Below are 19,220 nucleotides of genomic sequence, written 5' to 3' on the forward strand. Positions count from 1 at the left end.
TCATTTTTTAAAACTTGGTCTTAATTCAACAAATTAACATTTTCTATTGGACAAAACTGCTGTATTTTGACTCTTCATTGCACTCATGTATGACAGGGAAATACGTTTACTCAGGTGTAGCAACCCACACTGCCGGAGGTTTCGTGAAACTATACTCTGCTTGGTTGATCACAAGCGGGAGTAATTTTAAGTTGCAGTCACCTTCAAGTAACAAGTCAAAGATTCCGACAATGAGATTAAGTGCATTGAAGACAGACTATAGTATTGCATTTTTAGGAAGATCAGTGATCTAGTGAACCTTGCATTACAAGGCATTCTTTTGTTTGCTGTTTCACAATAATGAAATGAGAAAAAAAAATTGACCTGGATTTATTTGTATATATAGAAAATAGGAGAGGGTGCTGGACAAATCACAGTATTGAAAACCACCATTTGATTCAGCATTGTGATGGCATTGCTGTGTGATACAAGCCATATGATACTGTACATGGACATTTCAGATGGTTGTATCACGTTGATGTCACTACTATACATTATAAATAACTTTCCCAGCTATCACTAAACATAGCATCTTATTTTTATGTGTACAGTGAGATAATGATCTGCATGTGATAGTTCTTCACACCCCCTTGAACTTTTTTCCCATTTTGTTGTGTCAGTGCCTCAGAGTTTCATGCATTTAAATGAGGATTATTTTCCACTTATCTACACACCATACTCCACACTGTTAAGGGGAAAAAAGTTTTTATTGAGAAAAAATGTATATATTAAAAATACAAAACTGAAAGATCATAATTGGATAAGTCTCCACCCCCCTGAGTTAATACTTGGTGGAAGCACCTTTGGCAGCAATTACAGCTGTGAGTCTGTTGGGATAGGTCACTACCAACTTTGCACACCTAGATTTGGCAATATTTGACCATTCTTCTTTACAAAACTGTTCAAGCTCTGTCAAGTTCCTTGGGGAGCGTTGATGTACAGCAATCTTCAAGTCATGCTACAAATTTTCGATTGGATTTAGGTCAGGGCTCTGACTGGGCCACTCAGGGACATTTACCATTTTGTTCCTTAGCCACTCCAGTGTAGATTTGGCTGTATGCTTTGGGTCGTTGTCATGCTGAAAGGTGAACTTCCGTCCGAGTTTCAGCTTTCTTGCAGAGGGCAGCAGGTTTTCCTCAAGGACTTCTCTGTACTTTGCTCCATTCATTTTCCCTTCTATCCTGACAAGTGCCCCAGTCCCTGCCAATGAGAAACATCCCCATAACATGATGCTGCCACCACCATGCTTCACAGTAGGGATTGTGTTCTTTGGGTGATGTGCTGTGTTGGGTTTGCGCCAAACATAACGCTTTGCATTTAGGCCAAAAAGTTCAATTTTAGTTTCGTGAGACCACAAAACGATTTGCCACATGACTTTAGAATCTCCTGAGTGTTTTTTTTGCATACTTCAAACGGGATTCAAGGTGAGCTTTCTTGAGTAATGGCTTCCTTCTTGCCACTCTACCATACAGGCCAGATTTGTGGAGTGCTTGGGATATTGTTGTCACATGCACACTTTGACCAGTCTTGGCCATAAAAGCCTATAGCTCTTGCAAAGTTGCCATTGGCCTCTTGGTAGCCTCTCTGATCAGTCTCCTTCTTGCTCGGTCATCCAGTTTGGAGGGACGGCCTGATCTAGGCAGGGTCTTGGTGGTGCCATACACCTTCCACTTCTTAATAATCGTCTTGACCGTGCTCCAAGGGATATTCAAGGCCTTTGATATTTTTTTTACCCATCCCCTGATCTGTGCCTCTCAACAACTTTGTCCCGGTGTTCTTTTGAAAGTGCCTTGGTGCTCATGGTTGAGTCTATGCTTTGAAATGCACTACCCAATTGAATCACTACAGTGTAACAGAGGTGGAGGCCACTTAACTTGGTGTGTGATTTTGAAGGCGATTGGTTACACCTGTGCTAATTTAGGATTGCTATTACAAGGGGGGTGGATACGTATCCAACCAAGCTATTTCGGTCTTTATTTTTAATTAATTTTCTACAAATTTCTAGAATATTTTTTTTCACTTGGAAGTTGTGGGGTAGGATCTGTAGATAAATGAAAAAAAAAAAAAAATGCATTTTAATTCCAGGCTATAAGGCAATAAAAGGTGAAAATTTTGAAAGGGGGTGTAGACTTTCTATAGGCACTGTATGTGTGTGTGTGTGTGTGTGTGTGTGTATATATATATATATATATATATATATATATATATATATATATAATTTTTTTTTGTTTTACCATTGGTAAAATAGAGATCTACAAAACATAAGCTTGCAGATAGCGGCCCTACTTTGTAAAGGTAAAGGTGAGTCTTCAGTGAGGAATAGAAAACAATATGATAGAAAACTAGTAAAATCTGCTCATAACAAATGTGAAGAAAATTAGCAATTCACCTTTTCCCTATCTTAAAAATATGGCCCTTTTAACCATCAATATGTTCACAGACCAGTCCATGTGTGAATAATAGAAGCAATACATATATTGGACACTTTTAGCAGGATACTACTGAATTGGTATTTTAACTACCCAGACATTTTAGGCCATAATGTGCCATCTCTCTTTACTTCCACATTGAATCAATCTTAATGCCTATCACATGCTTATACAGTACTTATAGTTTTCATCGTCTTAGATATGCAAATAATACCAATAATATATTAATATTAAATGGTATCTTAGAATAGAAGATATAATCAGTTGTTATAATATGTGTATTGGCATCTTCACTTATTCTACTTATGTTTGTGAATGTACATTAAAGCAACTTCAACTTAAATTGATTGGTGCTGAAACGTTACTAATGCCCCTGAGATATAAAAGGAGATCCTACCATGTTTTTTGTAATCACAAGTAAAATATCTCTCTACAGTGAGGTTATTCTGCTATACCCAGTAAGTCAGTACTAGTAATGGTAATTTAAAATTGCTGACACCAAGAAGATAGTTTACATGAATGTCAAGCTTTAATAATGTAAATCTTCTGAAATGCTTTCACTATTTTACTTATTATGGTAATAACTAAAAAGCCAGTTGCTGGTGAAATGTCTTGTTAGTTATTTGAAATATTTATTATGATTTCATAAATATGTGATACATTTTTTCGTACAATGATTGCTTGAACAATTTACTTTGGCAAGTAATAAAATATTGGTGCTTGCTAATGCTTTGTCCCATCTGAGGCAGTATATATTTTGCATATCATTAACAGTACAACCGCCACGGCAGTCATTTTGCGGTTTGAGGTTTTCACATTGAAATTACTCTGCGTGTCTGAAAGTTAAGCGGTTGTCCGTTTATGACTTTTCCTAAATACATGTATTAAATACCCTGACGGCATTTGAAAGGCAGGATCACGAAAATAAGGAAGTTATAATCCCGCCCTCCTAGAACCGCCAAAGCAGTCATTTTGAGTGGCATTTACATGTTTTTAATTTGAATATAACCTACAATAGTCATTGTTTTTATATATACAAGCCTGGCAGCTCAACCTGGATTCTGTGCTGCACCAAGTGACACATGCAAGAGAAAACATATGTTACTTTTGTTTTAAATTTAAAAAAAAAATAGTTTTTACAGTTTTGTATGTACATATACCTGTTTACACGCTAGTTTCTTTTGAAATGTTTATTTTATTATAGTTTTTCATTTTTTGAAGTAGTGCTTTATATGTGATAATTTAGAAAATAACCCCTTTTATGTTTAATTGTTCATTTAAATACAGTGTTTCGACTGTGCAGATGTTTGATGTGGTGTGTTGGATAAAACTTTTGAGTTGTATCTGATAGTTTGTCTTTCATTTTAATATTGATGTTGTTTAAAATGTAACCGTCATAATGACTGCCGGCGGTGGTTTTAGGTATGAGTATAACCACGGCAGTTCTAGTGTTAAAGCAGCTCCATGACAGTCATGAGCAACAATTAGAAATTGTACACAGATCATAAACTGGTTGTATTGTAGTTCTGGTATTTTAAGCACTTTGTTCACTGTAGCTCACACCATATATGACAAATAACATATAAGTGTTGCAAGTCAGACTCGTAGTTTCTCTGTTACTTCAAAACACTTCTAGTCAAAACATTTGTCACCGAATTTAAGTTTCTTTTGGTATTACTACATATAGCAACATGAGTGTTTTTATAGTTATGTATACAACTTCAAAAGACTCAAAAGTTAAATACCCCTCCAATACTTATACTTGTCCACCTTACATGTAAGACAAGTATAAGTAAATGCCCGCGGTATTGTACATGATCAATTAAGCAACAGAACCCAAAGAAGAGGCCCACCTTGTGTCGTTAACCTAGCAAGAAGGGCCTTACCAGACAGTAAAGCCCTATTATGAGAGTTTCTATTGCTATTAGAAAATGGTTAAAAAAAAATAAATAAAAAAGAAAAAAAATAGTGTTTTTATTTTTTTTGTTTTTGTGTGTGATTTTATGCAGCACTTGTTTTTGTTGCTTCTGAATCCAAATGTTTTCCTCAATATTCCATGAGTAATGCGGTTTGCTCAGAATTCCATCTGTGGTCTATAGCCTTCAGGCTTCAGTATGCCAGCGGTGGACAATGTCAAAACTTGTAAAAGAATAAAAAGTACCGGTAACTTTTTTTTAATTTATTTTTTTATTAGGATTTGAGTACACGTTTGTGTATTTAAGTTAGGTCCTAATATGTAAAGTTTTAGTAATTAAAAATATCTGGTTGCCTACATGTGCTGCTAATGGTACTGTTTGTTCAGTACAGTGTTCACAGTGTGTTCATAAAGTTTATTCAAAGCCTCCTGGCTTTGTTAGAGAACAGAGCACCATGAGCACCATGAGATTTTCTCTCATCAAACAGAAAAAAGGTAAATTACATAAATGAATACTGTATTTACATATTTTCTGGTAGCTTGATTTGGAACAGTGATTAAACATAGTTTGAACGATAACATTCAAGGTCCTTTACCGGAGAATAGGGACCTCATATTGGCCAATCAGGTTAAAGAAATCTCCGATCCATTTTCTAATTGACATTAGGGTTAAGATTTCAGTGATTCCGTATGGAGTACATCTTTTTTGTAATTTGATATGGATTTAATAGAAAGTCTTACATTCTTTACCCTGCAATCATATTTAAACAAAATCCAGTAAGGTAGTAAAAAAAAAAAAGAAAACTGCCAGTATTTTTTCATAGCGTTTTCTTAGAGTTTAGATTTTACAAAACAGTGAGCTGTGCCATGACAGTGAGCTGTGCCATGACTTAAACAATCTTTATGGAACTTTTCTGTCAATGTTCTCTTTTGCTTTATTAAGAGAAGGAAGCAAAACCATGAAATCATCTTCTGTTCTTCTTTCTGCTCTCCTTGTTGAATAAGCAAACATGTAGAAAATGAAGACAGAACTTGGCCTACGTAAAGATTGAGTTGAAATAGGGTTTGAATTCAGTTGCACCTATATTATATTTTTTGCTTGTTCTTTACTTACCACTATGGTCACTATAGGTTCTGGAGTGGAAACATCCAAATTAGTCAAACTAAGTTCTAAGCAAGTAAACAGAAAACTGGGAAGACAGCATGGCCTAGCGATCTAAAGCACTGTGTCATGGAATTAATTCTGGACACAGTCCGAAAGCAGGTGTCACATGTTTGTCTTTATGGCTGATCCCTTTATTGTAACTTGGCAGTATTTATAAAATGTTTGGTCATTGTCCATGTACAGGGTTGTACTTAACAAACTTCAATTTCTTAGAAAAGTAATCATTTAAACTGGTTATCCATTTCAGCTTTTCAGCTTTAAAGCTGAAAGTTGACCCTTCATTTTCCAGATTGAACAAAATAACTGCTATAAAACACATTTTATTTTTTAGGGGAAAAAATGTAAAAAAATATTATACTAATGGTTTACATTGTAGGTATCAGTAATGTATGCATTTATAATTTTAACTAAATTAGAAACGCATTTTCAAGAGGGCGTTTTAATGTTTCTGTTTAAGTTTTATAAAAAGAACCTCTAAAAACTTGTAGTCATGTAAAAGTTTGAAATGATAGTAATCCTTTGTGACACTAATAGTTTTTCATACACAATAAGAATGTAGAGACATTTATTTTTGTATTCTTCATTTATTTATTGTAAGTTTTAAAACCTGATAAAGTTTGTTACATGGCTATGGACCAGGGAGGCTCTGGATATGTTTTATGGTCAAGTCTATTGCAGGGTGCCTGTTCTATTTAAACAATTACATTAAATTAAGTTCAAAGTTGCTACATGTTTTAAAATATATTTTAATCAAATGGAACCAGAAATAAAATACAGATTCTGTATTATCAGCATACATAAATAAACAATGATGGGGGCTAAAAGTGTGCCCTGTGGCACTCCAGATGTTTTAGGAGTGAGTGGTAAAGTGCTGATAAAAATTCTTGTCATTTTTTAAGTTTTACAATCATTTTTTTTATTAATGTGTATTTTTCATGTTTGAAAAAGGCAGATGTATTTTATTACCCATACAAAACTGCACTGCAAGTATAATGAATTCACAAAGTTTAAAATCAGTGTTTTGATGGATTAAGTAACATTTTTATATGAATTGAAACTACCAGTATTCCGATTTTTAAGAAATAAAAGAGGGCAGCAATAGTCCACAACAGTTTTACAAATAACAACCTTTATTTAAACAGCCCTTTAAAAAACATGTTTTAAATAACTCATGCATTTTAACTTTGTGAACGGTGCACAATCACCATTAAAACATACTTGATTCATTTTCCACAGATATGGTTCGAAAAAAGAATCTCCCTCTAAGAAACTTTGGTGGTGAAGGTGAAGCTCTGGAATCGACAGGTACTGAAAGTGAGGACTCTGCTAGGAACAAAGACCTTTCTTCAGCTCTCATGCAAGAAGACATCAGTCAGCGAGATGCACTAGAATCTGACAAGACGGAGGATCATTATATGCAAGTCTCAGAGCCTTCTTCTAGCATCAAAAAAGACTTGAAAAGCTCGGCACCGAGAGAAAGGCCTGGTTTCAATTATGAAAGCCACAAGAAGGGAGGAAATGTTCCATCCTTCCCCCATGATGAGGTGACAGACAGAAATATGCCAGCTCTCTCAACTCCAGCTGCTGGGGGAGTCTGTGAACTGCTGAAGTCTCCAGCAAGATCAGATCCAGATGATGGTGAAGACGGGGCCTGTGCCCAATCTGAAGACCTCGGCGAGACAAAAGAGGCACATCAGATGTCTCCAGTGTCAACAGGCGGGGCTGTACAAGTTCAAGTTGGTCAGCTGGACCATGAGAGCCCTGCCCTGAACAACTCTGTGGTCTCAGAACCCCCTCAAGTACCTTTTTTAGAGCTTGGCGAGGGTGTGGACAACGAAAGTCCAGACGATGCGGCACCTTTGTCTCCAAAGCTGCAGGACTTCAAATGCAACATATGTGGTTACGGTTACTATGGCAATGACCCCACAGACCTTATCAAACACTTCCGGAAGTACCATCTTGGTCTGCACAACCGCACCAGGCAGGATGCTGAACTCGACACCAAGATCTTGGCCCTCCACAACATGGTGCAGTTTACCCACTCCAAAGACTTTCAAAAGCTCAACCACAGCATGCTTACTGGGGTGCTTCAAGACATCAGCTCCCAGCGGCCCATGGTACTGAATGGGACTTATGATGTACAGGTTTGTATAGTGTTCTTCTGTTCTTGCTCTCCATCTTGATTACCGGGAACCTCACCATTACACTTTCTTTCCTTCTGAGACCCAACTCTCTCTCATAACATATGCCTGCAGTCAGTATCTCACTATCAAAGCAAAAGTAAACAAGTTAATGTATAATTAAATTAAACTTTTAACCAACAGGGGGGCCCTAAGGCCTTTTTGTGCTTTGCGATTAGTGTCAAAATTGTTCTGGAGAAGGTGAAATATTTACATGAAGGGTCACCTCAGAAAGGGGGACATATGATAGTATGTGTTTATAGTGGAGCTATGTTTGGAAACCATACCCTTACAAGTAAACAGAAGTTGTCTAAGCTGGCAAACATGATGTATAAATGTGTACAGACAAAGAGTAATTTGCTTATTGTAATTATGATTTTGTATTATTGTGAAAGAATAAGTGGTGTCTCAGATTTAGATAAGTGCATAAAAAGTATTTTCTCTTTAACGTAGCATCACAGCACATAATGAGTTACAAGAAGCAGACCTTGTTGCATGCCAACAGTACTTAGGTTGTTCTTTGGCTTTTGATACTGGCTTTTGTTTTACCCAACTAACTTTAGATACTTGCTATAAACAAGTCTTTTCAAATAGTTCTGATTGTTGAAATTATTGCATCATAGTTCTTACCATCTGTTTGACAGTAGATACAATCTGTCTCATAGAAAAACATAGTAAAAAGTGGAAAAAATCAAATTGACTAATTAAAATATTTTGAAACCAAAACACTTTGGGTGAGTTACAGTGCCAGCAAAAATAAAAATGTTAATCATTATTTAAGTTTTAAAAGCTTGTAATGATTACATGTGTACGTTTTTATTAAGTTATTTTATCTAATGTGTTTTATTGTTAATTTATCAAATAAAAAAATAAATAAAAAGATATACAACTGGATGATTTATACATGCTGGAATATTTTGGATTCAACTTCTATATTTTTAGATATGGTATAAATTTATGAATGTTAAAACCTGCAATGCGTGTACATTTAATGAGAGATTTCATACACATCATAATAACAAGTAAAAATAAATAAAAACATTACTTAATTTTTACTGTACAAGTATGTGTTTAATTGATCTAATCTAATTGTATTGCTTATAGCCGAAGTGTTCTCTAAAGCGGAGTTAGCCACCAGACACAATATTAATCAATAAATATGTATTTCTTGTCATGACGCACGTGCATCAACATATGAAGTGAACTGATTAAGTAAGAGAAAAGCAATAGGCAAGTGTATGTTAATAAACTATAATAATAATAATAATAATAATAATAATAATAAAGTAACAGACAAACCTAACGTTAATAAACTAACTGTCAGACTAAATTAACACAGCACCCTTCGTTAAAAAATGCAGCAGCAACATACAAGACATGTACATTATTTAACAGAATAGTGAAGCAACTCGCCAGAATGGGAAACATCAAATTTCTCAGTGACTTGTGTCTCATTCAGGTTTTTTTTTTTCAAGAGCTCGAACAATTTCCAACTTTTTGTAGCAAGAGAAACAGTGGCGCATTTCACAGTTTGTTTACATGCCATTTTGTAGCGATGAGGTGCACTTGTGGAAATCAGAATACACAACGAGGCAATGATAATATAACGGTGGTTATGGAAAGATTTAATAAACAAATCGGTGTACCTCAAAACACTCCCGCGATGGCAAGTCGCTTTTGAAAAGACTGAATAAACCATTTTAATTGAAGTTTGATGGGGATGAGTTATCAGGTTACAAAATAGTACTGTATCTGTTGTGAACGAATCACTATTGGTGCCAAGAAGGTATTCTTTTAAGTGAAGTTCCTTTAGCCGGAGCATTTTCAGTGGGAAAGATTTGTTTCACCACAAGGGTGTTCCCTTAGGCGAAGTGTTCTCTTAGGAGGTGTTCCTATACATGGAGACTACTGTACAGTGCTCCATATTTTGCATGTTTAGTGGTGGTTCCATTGTGGCAGTATTTCCATTTTATAGAAACATTTGAATTACCTTATGGTGGCCAGTGAGCGTTCCAGGAGTTTTAATGAATTCAAGAAAGATCTCCTGCTTTTTTATTTATATTTACAGATATGTCAGTGTTATACACCATATACATATTTGAAATAAAATGAATGCATCTTCCATTTATAAAAGTATTAAGTGCCAAGTATGTTTGGACGAGAGAAAACAGGGCTGAATTCAGGTGCATTACAGTAGTACAGCCTGAAATATCCTTCTCACAGACCCAGAAAAAGACTGTGGCAGAGCAGAGGCTGTGCACATTGGTGTGTTTGTGTGTGCTTTGTTGCTGTCATCCATCTTTGCTGCGGAATGGGCTGAACAGCCTGGAGCCAAGATGGCCGCCGTTTGCACACCCACATGTCTCTCTTTCTTTCTTTCTCTCTATTCCACTACACGCTCCTACACACTCACCAACTATACATGTCATCTACTTTTTTATAGCATGTGGCCAGGGGTTTAATTGACAATCAATCAATCAATCAATCAATCACCCCCTGGACACATTCCACACTTTTCAATGAAACATGTGGCTGTGCAAACAGCAGTCATCTTGGCTCCAGGCTGTTTGTCAATTCCTGAGCCAAGATGGCTGTCAGCTACAAAACACACACACACACACACACACCAATGTGCAGAGTCATTACTTTGCCACACAGACATTCTATTTCACTGTGAACTGTCAAATAGTTTGAAATATGTAATTCTCTGTATTTTTTCCCCAAGTATCCTTACATCAACCTATTTTGCTATTGTCTTTCAAGCAGACACATTGGTCGAAATTTATAACAGATGCACCATTTTATTCTGACAGGAATAGCATTTTTTAAACAATAAAACAACCCACGTATTTACTGAAATAAACTGAATTAAAAGCTTAGTAAGTATGACTACATTATTTTTCAAAGCATGGGCTTGGCTCATATACCATTCTCTCTTGTATATAGTAAGTGCTGTATTTTCTATTTCTCTTAATCCCTCTTTTAATAGGATAACTGCGCCTAACAAGCATGACTTTAGCAATGTAACTTACTGTAGAATTGGTTGCTCAGTATAACTTACTGCACATTTATATTCAACTAACTTTGCTATTAAAGAGTTAACTACTTGGGAGTTAACTATTCACTTGTATAATACCTACCCTAACCCTGAGGATGTGCAACAGCTAAAGATTGTTTGTCACATTCTGAGAAACAGAGGGACATGTGTTTAAGTACAAGCTTTCACTTGATGTGGTTACAGCGAGGAGAAAAAAAAAAAAAAACAGAATACAGCCTATGTGTTATTAACAGAATTTTCCATATGTGGTAATATAAAAAATCATGATATCTCATTACCCAAAGGCACACAGAATGGAAGCCAGTAAAAAGGGAACTTAAATGATATTAAAAAAGGTACTGACCAGATGTTGTGTAAATTTAACTGTGGAACTTTTCAGTGTGGTCTGATCTTAGGGTTTAATTCATTGCTTATATGTTTACTATTCATTATTATTATTTATTTCTTAGCAGACGTATTCATGTGATGTATTTCATTGGGTTTGTATTGTACAGTATGCATTGGTATCTGTGATAATCATTATGGTCTTTGAAGAATTTTTCTATTTCTTTGCAAAAACAAGCAGTTAGAATGCAGTAGGATTTAAAGTGCAGTCCCTATAATTTAAAAATCTTCTTCTATTTTGAGCTTTAGTACCAGTTTCACTGGTCCTTTTATTTTTGTGCAGTTGAATGTTTCATTTCTAATACTTTTTCTTCACTTTAAAAAGTCTCTGAAGGGGTCCCCAGTGGCTCAACTAGTAAAGTTGGTGAAGTCTGTTGAGGTCCCATAAAGCATTCCCATGGGCTAGAGAGAAAAATCATCTGGGGTTGGCTCCCCTCACCATAGAGACCCCTACAAGTCAGGTGCCAGGAAGAGACCACTCAGGCGTAACAGTTGCTTCTCAGGGTTCTGTAGCTTGGAAAGATCAACTTAATTAAGGAGAGTTTAATTAAGAATTAAAAATGAAAAAACAACACCTGCAGAACAGTGTTGTACCTTAAGAATTATTTAAAAGTGAAAACATTTTTAGAAAGGATTAATTAAGTAAAAAAATCACTCTGTCCCACCTTTTTAAGGGCTTAATTGGTTTAGACGACATATTAAAACATTTTATTCCTATCAATTTTCCTTTCTTTATTTTAAAAGGACTTTTTTTACTCAGGTAACTCTGATAGTAGAAAAGAATGTATCCATTAACCCATAGCAAAAATAACATTACACATTTTTGGTGATCATTGCATGTACTTATTTGTAAGGTTAACATGAATATTTCATGTCTACCCATGTATGAATCAACACTACCCTGCCAAAAGATTAAAACAAAAGTAATAATAATAATAATAATAATAATAATAATAATAATAATAATAATGTAGTCCCAGTTTGGACATCCCTTGGTATCTAAATACATTTTGTTAAGGTATTTTGAAGTATTGGGGACCGTTTCCAAATAATACAAAAGAATGGCTGTCAAAATCATCATTAGTTTTGGATCTTATTCACTTATTGGGATGCATATTGCTTATTCAATTGTGGTAAAACTAAGATATTCATAAGCACAATCAGAATGCTGGTGTATCTGGAGATATATATGTCACACTTATCCTATTGTAATAAAACACTGTTAGGACATTCCGGGGCCAAAGTTATTGATTATTATAATATGGGATAATAATATTTTAGAAATACAATGTTGTATTTAGAGCTCTGGTGTATGTTATAAACAATTAGGTTAAGTTGAGATCCAGCGTTATGGCAAGCTAAGGTAGTGTGGCAGTCAAACCTGAATGTCACGGTATTTGCTATTTAGCATGCACTGTATACATTTGTTGCAAAATTGGGGTGGGTATTCCTAATATGATTATGTTTATCCTGTTCAATGCCCAAGAGGGGCTTGAGAACATCAGGTACTACACAAACTTGCCTAGGCCTGACAAATCTTCTCTGGTAGTAATCTTGTACAACTTCAAAGTTATTGGGGGAACTTTTGTTCTTAACGAACCTTACTCTGTTTTTACTTCTATAACTCAGGATCACAACGGTAGACATAACTTACACACAAGTACAGTAATATAACTGCATTTGCTTTGCAGCCATGAGTATTTTATCTTCAGTTTAATTATTTTTATCCTCTCCTCCTGGGAGTCTTAAATTATCTTCCATGGCAGATTGGATACTTTGCCTGTATATTTATTCTCATTCCTCTTGAAATCTAGCTTACAGTTAGATAGGCCACTCAGTTAGATGCATTAAGGTGTTTGTGAACGTGTCTCATGCAGTTTAGCTGTAGCAGGATAGCAAGGCTAGATTTATTAATTTGTCTTATGTTGTAGGAAATCACTGGAGATTTTTTTTAAACATGTATTTCATGAGTTAATTTATTGATAATTGAATGTAAATTGATGTTAGTAGCAGGGCCGTCGAGAGCCATCATGGGCTCCGGATTGGTATGTCCCGCTTCCGCACCCCTACCCCCCCCCCCCCCGGCCCCCTGCCCCCTGCCCCCTGCCCCCTGCCCCCGGCCCCGTGGTACTAGATTCATCCGACTTTGTAGTATACTGTAGTTTAAACCAAGCTTCTAAACCAAGCAATGACACTTGCACTCTTAGCAGTGTCTGAGGAAGATCATTTCAACTGATACAGTATTTTGATAATGGGTTTGAAGGAAACTGTCAACGATGCCTAGAAGTTTCAATATCTCAATTTTATTTACAGTATTCAAACTTTTTTTTTAGATAAGTGAATAAATATTTTTTTTGTACAAACTCCACGTGTAATAGACATTAATCGGAAGCTTACTTAACATCAAATAACATATGTTTTTAGCATAAACTACATTTTAATGGTGTTGCTATACACTATTTATCCCGTGCCAAAAATAAACCACTCATCTCTGCTCTTAACTAATAGCCTGTATTGGTAAATATATTTGTATTTTAAGCAATATAACTGATCATTCTCTAATTATGTTTACCACCAGCTGAAGAAAGTAATTTATTTATTTTACAAGATGCAATTTTTCTAACAAACTGCTGCACCATGTTGTTTTGAGCAAATTATAGATCTTAATAATAGAATAATTCATACTGTGGTATATATTGTGCAACTTTAGGGTTCTTTTAAAGTCTTTAAAAAAATACATAAAATTGCTATGCCTTTTTTCAGCTTTTTGGTGTTGTAAAATATGAAATGTGAAAGTTCAAATCATTGTGTGAAAGGAAGTGTTTGACAGCGCCTGGATACACAATCATTACACAACAGAAGCACATCGGCTGGGTGTGCAATACTGGAGTTTTTCTTTTTAATGTGGTGGTGGGAACGCAAAGGGTCTTGTGCAGGGCTAGTTGTTTTTAAAATATTTTATATATATATTAAAAAAAAAAAAAAAAAAAAGTTACCTTTATCAGGGCTCCCCTTTGGGGCATTGGGCCCCCTTCGAGGTGTTGGGCCCCAGGGACATTTCCCCGTCCTCCCTGCCCTCTCGGTGGGCCTGCCCAGTAGTCTTTGAATCTACCTTTCAATGGAGCATATGTTAAAAGTATAATTATAAAAGCCAATTTTTTTCATGTCTAATTGTCAAGGAATATTTAACTTCAGTGCTATGAAAAGATTTAACAGAGAGTTATTGAAAGTAAGTTTTCCTCATGCTTGTTTTTTTTTTCTAACAGGTAACTCTAGGAGGAACCTTCATCGGCATTGGGCGTAAAACACCGGACTGTCAAGGCAACACCAAGTACTTCCGCTGTAAGTTCTGCAACTTCACCTACATGGGCAGCTCCTCGACAGAATTAGAACAGCACTTTATAGCCACGCACCCAAACAAGGTAAAAACTCCTCCAGCAAGTGTTGACTCAAGCGACTATAACAAACCATCAGAGAAGAACTCTAACAAAGTCAACTGCTTGCCCTGCACCATGGAGCCCAGTGAGCTAGGGAAATGGCAGGACAGAAGCACCATTAGGGCAGAAGATGATACCCCTATCGGTTACTCTGTCCCAATTAAACCCATGGATTCCCCCAGGCAGAACGGTACAGATACTACTAGTTATTACTGGTGTAAGTTCTGCAGCTTCAGTTGTGAGTCGTCCAGCACTCTAAGACTCTTAGAACATTATGACAAACAGCATTGTGGAGGCAAGTCAGGAAACCCTAACAAAGAGGGCGGTGACAAAGTCTCAAGAGAAGCCCTGATTAACCAAAACGATATGGGGAAAAAAACAGACGGGGAACCGATTAGCACCACAAGGAAGAAAGAGGTAACAAGTGAGGAAAACGTGGTGACCAGCTACAATTGTCAGTTCTGTGATTTCAGGTATTCCATGAGCCACGGCTCAGAAGTGATTATTGTTGGGCCTCTCTTGCGTCACTATCAGCAGGTGCACAGTATTCACAAATGTACCATTAAGCACTGCCAGTTCTGCCCTAGAGGACTGTGCAGCCCTGAAAAGCACCTGGGGGAAATTACCTACCCGTTTGCCTGCAGGAAAAGTAATTGTTCCCACTGTGCCCTCTTGTTGTTGCAGCTGTCCCCTGGTGTGACAGGGAGTGCCAAAGTTAAGCACCAGTGTGATCAGTGCTCATTTGCAGCTCACGATGTCGATATGCTTTTGCTTCATTATGAGAACATGCACAGCTCCCACACGGCAAAGGAAGTCAAACCTGAAGATGAGCAGCCTGGGAACGATCAGGCACAATTGTCAGTCAAAGAAAACAAGGAGCACTCTTGCACCAAATGTGATTTTGTTACAGAGATTGAAGAAGAGATATTTCGTCACTACAGGTAAGGGAAAAGCCTATATTATATATATATATATATATATATATATATATATATATATATATATATATATATATATATATATGTTGTAGCTGTTTCTCAATACTGGTTAGGACACCTTGATTCCTGATAAAACTAAGTGGATTAACTAATTCAATAAAGACTTTAAGTACGCTAATGCATTTTAGGTGGTTTCCAGTTTGTAAAATTGGTGACTTCTGTGACAAAATGGTGAAAGTTTAGTGTTATAGGCAGCATTTTTTCATAAAAGAGAACACGTCTGGTAATGTTACAGAATCATAAATAAAAATGTAACTACTTAAGATCCTTTCATTGATTTAGCTTTGTGAATTTACATTAAATGTATTTACCCCAGACAACCTAGCACTCTTAAGTTGCAAGGCTTTAAAGGTTGTGAATCTATGAATTGCACCATTCAATATTATCAGCATTCTCCTTACAGTAAATATAATAAATAAAAGAAATCCATTTAAATAAGCTTTCATCAATACTGCCCTTTCAGTCCCTGGGTAATGTTATAATGAATTTAATTCCTTATAAACTATGGGGGTTCAATACCAAATGCTTACTATAGTCTTTAGTACAAACCTAATAAATTATTTTTTAAATGTATGTACTTTTTTGTTCACTGGTAATTATTGTGGCCTCTATTCATTATGGTATTAAGGTTTAGATGCACTTCATTTTACCTGCATGTTTGTGGTACTTGTCTTTGTGTTGCCCCCAATGTACAAGAAACATTAAAGCCTACCCTTTCAATTGGGAGCATGCTTGGCTTTATGGTTATGCTGAATCAAGATCTAATATCCATGATTTGCAGCTTTTATCTCGCTCACCACTCACGACATGTCACATTTTTTACCCCAAGTGTCTGTAATTGTACTTAATTCTATAACACTTTTATTGAGCAATTTTATTAAATATGTATAGGGCTACCTTTTAGATTTAAAATTCTAAGTGCCAGAATACTTTTATCCTGAAGAAATGCAATTCCCTGCAATTGAACAAAGGTTTGAAGCTGTTGTAAGGCTGACGTCAGGCAGAAGCAGGAACAAAAACTGACACCGGGGAAGTACTGCAGTTCAAAAGGCTTGCGCCGTTTTAATTAAAAAATAAATAAAATATTTAAACACAAACACTTGCTCACAGAGCGAAAATAAAAGGTTTAAACAAAAACAAATCACGGACACAAAATAAATCAAACACAGGTCAGGCTGGGCAGATTGCCTTCACTGTTCCTATGTTATTTTCTTTTAGTTTCGTTTTTCGTTTTCAATCTCCGTCTCGCTCTCTCCGCACCTACAACACCCACCCCGAGTGCCGAGAGCTGCAGGCTTTTTATAACAGGTGACCATCTCCCGATTAGCAACAAATTAAATCACTTAATTAATTCGGGAGATGGCCACCTTCTGCACGCTACTAAATAATCACACATTCGGCTACGCCGTCCTAAATACATAAATAATAAATCCCGCGGCGCTCGCCGACATACATTTAAATACAATAAAAATAAATAAACAATACAAAACAATCTGCACAGGGGCGGAGGGGGAGACCCCGATCTAAAAATAAATAAACAATATACAGGGCTGCTCGCCCTGTTACAATACACAACAGTTATTTTACAGTTTTAAGGTAAAAATTTAAATTGTTATATATATATATATATATATATATATATATATATATATATATATATATATATACCTTTATAAATACAACAACACCACCAGTGGGAAAGTTGATCAGCTTAAGATATGATTGTAAAAGATATTCTCAGTTTTCTTTCAATTTGTAACCAAAGGTAACTGTGAAAACAATTCATAACCACTCGTAAACATCACATAAATATATAAAATTATACAGTCTAAGTAAAAAACAACATGATTATTTTTTGAAGGGTACAGCAAGTTAAAATGGTCCATGGACACTGTATCGCTGCTAGTATACACAGTAAACAGTAGTTACTGCACTTACTAGTAGCTACTGCCTCAGTTAATGCTAGAGTAAAACGTAATTTACAAATACATTGATACCAAAAGACTGCAGTACAGAGAAGTTCATTCTGTCATACTTTGCAAAAGTTTTGAACCCAGTTTTACTGACACTTGGACCTTAACTGAGTGTTAATTATACTGTACTGTAATTTAATTTAGAGAAACTAAAAGCTTTCCAAAATGGCAAATTAACAGCATAAAAAAAACAAAACAATTATATGTAATAAATGACATTTGAGGGTACATAGGAACAGGTCTGCAATATTTAAGTGTTAAGACTTTCAAAGCTTTAACTATTGCATGCTCTGATTTATGTCCTAGAGGTCACAATACAACCTTTTGAAAAGTAAAAGTTTCAGTATAACATTCTCACCTTTCCATTTTACTTTATTATTTACAAATCATTCAATCAGATATGACAATCCCCTTAGATTATGCTACATTGATGCTTTGTTTTTGTTCACAAAACTCACATTTCTAATGTAAAAACTGCCAAAACAAAGCCTCCTAACAGCCATACCCTTACATCTTAGTGGAAAATCAATTTGTACATTTTCATGCCCAGTAGATGTGGCCTAATTGGTGGGGCTCATGATGGGGTTAGATGACCTTTGGGACATATATTTGAAAATATATAGTATCTTGCAAAGAGCAAGCATGAAACTATGAATACATTTTGCAAATTAAATTCAAAAGTACATGCATGAAAAAAAAAACTTGTTTTTATTTTGATGTGATAACCCAATATGTCTAGGAAAAACTCATTGCTCGTGGGCACATATACTCACAGAAACCCTATTCATCATCATTACTGGAGTAGCAAATCAGATCTACATCAAGGGCATATTGTTAGGCCAAGGGGTACTTCTGATGGTATTTTAATGGAGTTTTATTTGTATTCTACCAGTGGTTAAAAATAAAATAAAAAATCACCTATTTTTATCCCTGTTGATATATTTTATAGTTTTAAAAGCTTTTGTTTTAAAGAGTTAAAGTAATGGACCATTTATTGCAATGAAACTTTATTCTCAGTATAGGGATTATAAAAGAGCATTTAATAGGATGTGTCAAACACTGTATTTTTTGCACAAAATTGGCAACTAAAGTACATTTTCAAGAAAAAAGATCAAAGAAAAACTAAGCAACTTATATCATGGTGATTCATTACATTTGCCATGCTAATAAAGCAAAAATAAAATAATTTAAAGTTAAATTTGGTGTGATTTATGAAATATAACAAATTATTATTATTATTATTATTATTATTATTATTATTATTATTATTATTATTATTATTATTATTAATTTCTTAGCAGAAGCCCTTACCCAGGGCGACTTACAGTCGTAAACAAAAAATACATTTCAAGAATCACAGTACAAGTATTAATACAATTTAGAGCAAGATAAAATACAATGACTTCAGTTCTAAGAAGTACAAGTATATGCCAAAATACGATTCATTATCGGAGCAGATAACAGTGTCAGTGATAGTTACATCAGGATACGATTAAATGCAAAATACTACAGATTGAATAACACTTGTGGCAGATTACAGTACAGTACTCTGTAAAGTACAGGATTAAATGCAGTAAAATAGGGAGCAGATAAGTGCAAGTAAAGCGCATTAAGGAAGAGATTTGTATAACATATTCAGGTA

General features: G+C 35.4%; 1 protein-coding gene across 6 annotated transcripts in view; it reads left to right on the top strand.

The window, feature by feature from the left end:
- Positions 1-19,220, top strand: part of LOC117399374 (zinc finger transcription factor Trps1-like) — a 128,440-nt gene that overhangs the window by 17,087 nt on the left and 92,133 nt on the right. For 4 of the 6 annotated variants that reach the window (XM_059022378.1, XM_059022377.1, XM_059022379.1 and 1 more), the window contains 2 exons: positions 6,785-7,692; positions 14,437-15,548. In XM_059022378.1, coding sequence (XP_058878361.1) covers positions 6,787-7,692; positions 14,437-15,548 — 2,018 coding nt within the window. In that variant the 5' untranslated portion in view covers positions 6,785-6,786. The remainder of the gene's footprint in view (positions 1-6,784; positions 7,693-14,436; positions 15,549-19,220) is intronic. The other 2 variants (XM_059022380.1, XM_059022381.1) reach the window with 2 other exon arrangements.

This window comes from Acipenser ruthenus, chromosome 4 (assembly GCF_902713425.1).
Source record: "Acipenser ruthenus chromosome 4, fAciRut3.2 maternal haplotype, whole genome shotgun sequence".
NCBI lineage: Eukaryota > Metazoa > Chordata > Actinopteri > Acipenseriformes > Acipenseridae > Acipenser > Acipenser ruthenus.